At 65.3% G+C, this 1,886-nt stretch overlaps 1 protein-coding gene across 1 annotated transcript; it reads right to left on the bottom strand.

Annotated features, from left to right (window-relative positions):
* Nucleotides 1-397: 397 nt before the first annotated feature.
* Nucleotides 398-1,067, bottom strand: TMEM138 (transmembrane protein 138). Its single transcript, XM_009275990.2, has 3 exons — nt 861-1,067; nt 610-781; nt 398-508 (listed from the first exon to the last, which is right to left on the bottom strand). The coding sequence occupies exons 1-3, from the start codon at nt 986-988 to the stop codon at nt 398-400; spliced, it is 411 nt and encodes a 136-aa protein (XP_009274265.1). The 5' UTR covers nt 989-1,067.
* Between the last annotated feature and the right edge of the window lie 819 nt (nt 1,068-1,886).

The following is a 1,886-nucleotide window of genomic DNA, read 5'->3' as shown; positions in this document are numbered from 1 at the left end:
GGGCGGGGACGAGAGCCCGATGGAGGAGGGGTGCCCAGGGGCTGGGCAGGGCGTGTGGGCCGCTCTTTCGGGGGACAGAAGGGAGTTTAGACGAGGGAGAGAAGGGGAAAGATGCTGCCTGGACAGAGCCAGGACCCCTGACAGCCCTCGGCGCTGCTTGATGCCAGCGGGGAGGGGGCTGCCCCCAGGCTCTGAGCGCTGGTGTTTGCTGGGGATTAATCCCAGGTAAACCAGGAGCTGCTGTCACGGACTTCAGCGGGGATTACCCCAGCGTGGGTTTCTGTGCCAGCACAGAGCCGGAGCTGCTGGGCTTCCCCTGGGGAAAGAGGATTTTCCAGCAGGTCACAGCCCTCAGGGAAGGGGCCGGCACGGGGGCAGCTCCCTTCCAGCCCAATGCCTACGGGGGGGAATGCCTACGGGGGGGGGGGGTATCGCACAGGGAATCGCAGGGGGACACCGAACTGTCCCTGTGGTGGTAGATCGTGGCCTTCCTCTCACGGGAGAGGGACTGAAGGGAGCAGGGGCTTGAGGCCAGCAAAGCAAGCAGACCGCTGCCCGTGCTGCCTGCCCTCGGGAGAAGCCGGCAGCCCTGAGCCCACCCCAGCCTACCATCACCCAGATGTGGAAGGAGATGCTGAGCGCCAGGTAGGCCGCCGACAGCAGGATGGTCCCCTTGAACTTGTGGAAGAGGAGGTTGACCAGCCCGGCCTGGAAGACGAAGGTGTTGAAGAACATGAGGAAGATGATGATGACGTTGAAGAGAATAGCGATGTCCTGGATGCTGCAGGAGGAGAGAGACGCAGTGAGACCCCAGCCCTCCTGCCCCACCACGCCACCCGCTACGCCCGCCTGGCACTCACATGAAGAGGACGAGCTGGACGGCGGGGGCCGTGCGGAGCAGCTCCGAAAAGGAGTTGACGAAGAGGTCGTAGAAAAGCAGGAGGAACTGCAGGAACAGCACCAGGCTGTAGTTGCTGGTCTGGAGCATCTTCCTTCTCCGGGGCTTGGAGCCCTCAGCCCCGGCATCCCCAGCGGCAGAGCCAGCTCATGGTCGGGAGCCGAGGGGCTCAGCGTCGCCTCTCCCTACAGCCGGGACCTGGAAGGGGAGCGAAGGTTTCGTTTGGCAGGGCGGCATGCACCCCCCCCCTTGCACCTCACAAACCTCCTCTGCCAGGAAACCCAAAGCAGGGTCAAACCGACAGCAGCTCCTGCCAGCTTCTAGCACGCCGATGCAGAGCTGTGCTCTGCCCCTGCTCTGTAGGCTGGGCTCTCACGAACAAGCTGTCTCCCCTCTCTTCTCACCACGTGGCGGGCTCAGGTTCGGTCTCTCCCTCCCACCCTCCAGCCGCCCCGATCTCGGGAAACGGACGGGAAGAAATTCAGGGACGAGGGAGACGTGCGAGTCCCGGGGAGCAGCGTCCAGGCAGGTTATTCACACCTCTCGCGCTGGACAAACCCTAAAGGTGCCGATGGCTCCGTTGGCAGTGCTGAGCAGGCCACGCTACGGGGGCAGGTTTGGGCACGCTGTGTCCCAGCATCGTTCTCCTTCGCCCCGCCCCGCACCCTGCCTGGGGCAGCTGGTCAGAGAGGAGACGAGGACACAGCGAGGGAGCGGGGCTGTCTGGGGACAAGCGAGGAGGCAGAGCCCTCCTGCCCGCTTCTCCCACCGCTGACAGCCAGCCTGGAGCCTGCGTTGCCTGGGGACGGCGGCACGGCAGCGCCGGGGAAGGAGGGTCGTGACACAGAGGGAGGTAAGGTGGTGCTCGGGGGGGGCAGGGGGGGGTGTGTCCAGGAGAACGGGGGATCCCCCGTGTCCTGGCAGGAGAGTGCTGTGCTGAGGCCTTCCTTCTCTGAATGGGAGCCACAGGAGTGGGGGGGGGGGGGGG

The sequence above is a fragment of the Aptenodytes forsteri genome, unplaced genomic scaffold (assembly GCF_000699145.1).
Source record: "Aptenodytes forsteri isolate BGI_AS27 unplaced genomic scaffold, ASM69914v1 Scaffold506, whole genome shotgun sequence".
Classification (NCBI taxonomy): Eukaryota; Metazoa; Chordata; class Aves; order Sphenisciformes; family Spheniscidae; genus Aptenodytes; species Aptenodytes forsteri.
The sequence above is the reverse complement of the archived record's forward strand: the minus strand, read 5'-3'. Positions and strand labels throughout refer to the sequence as shown.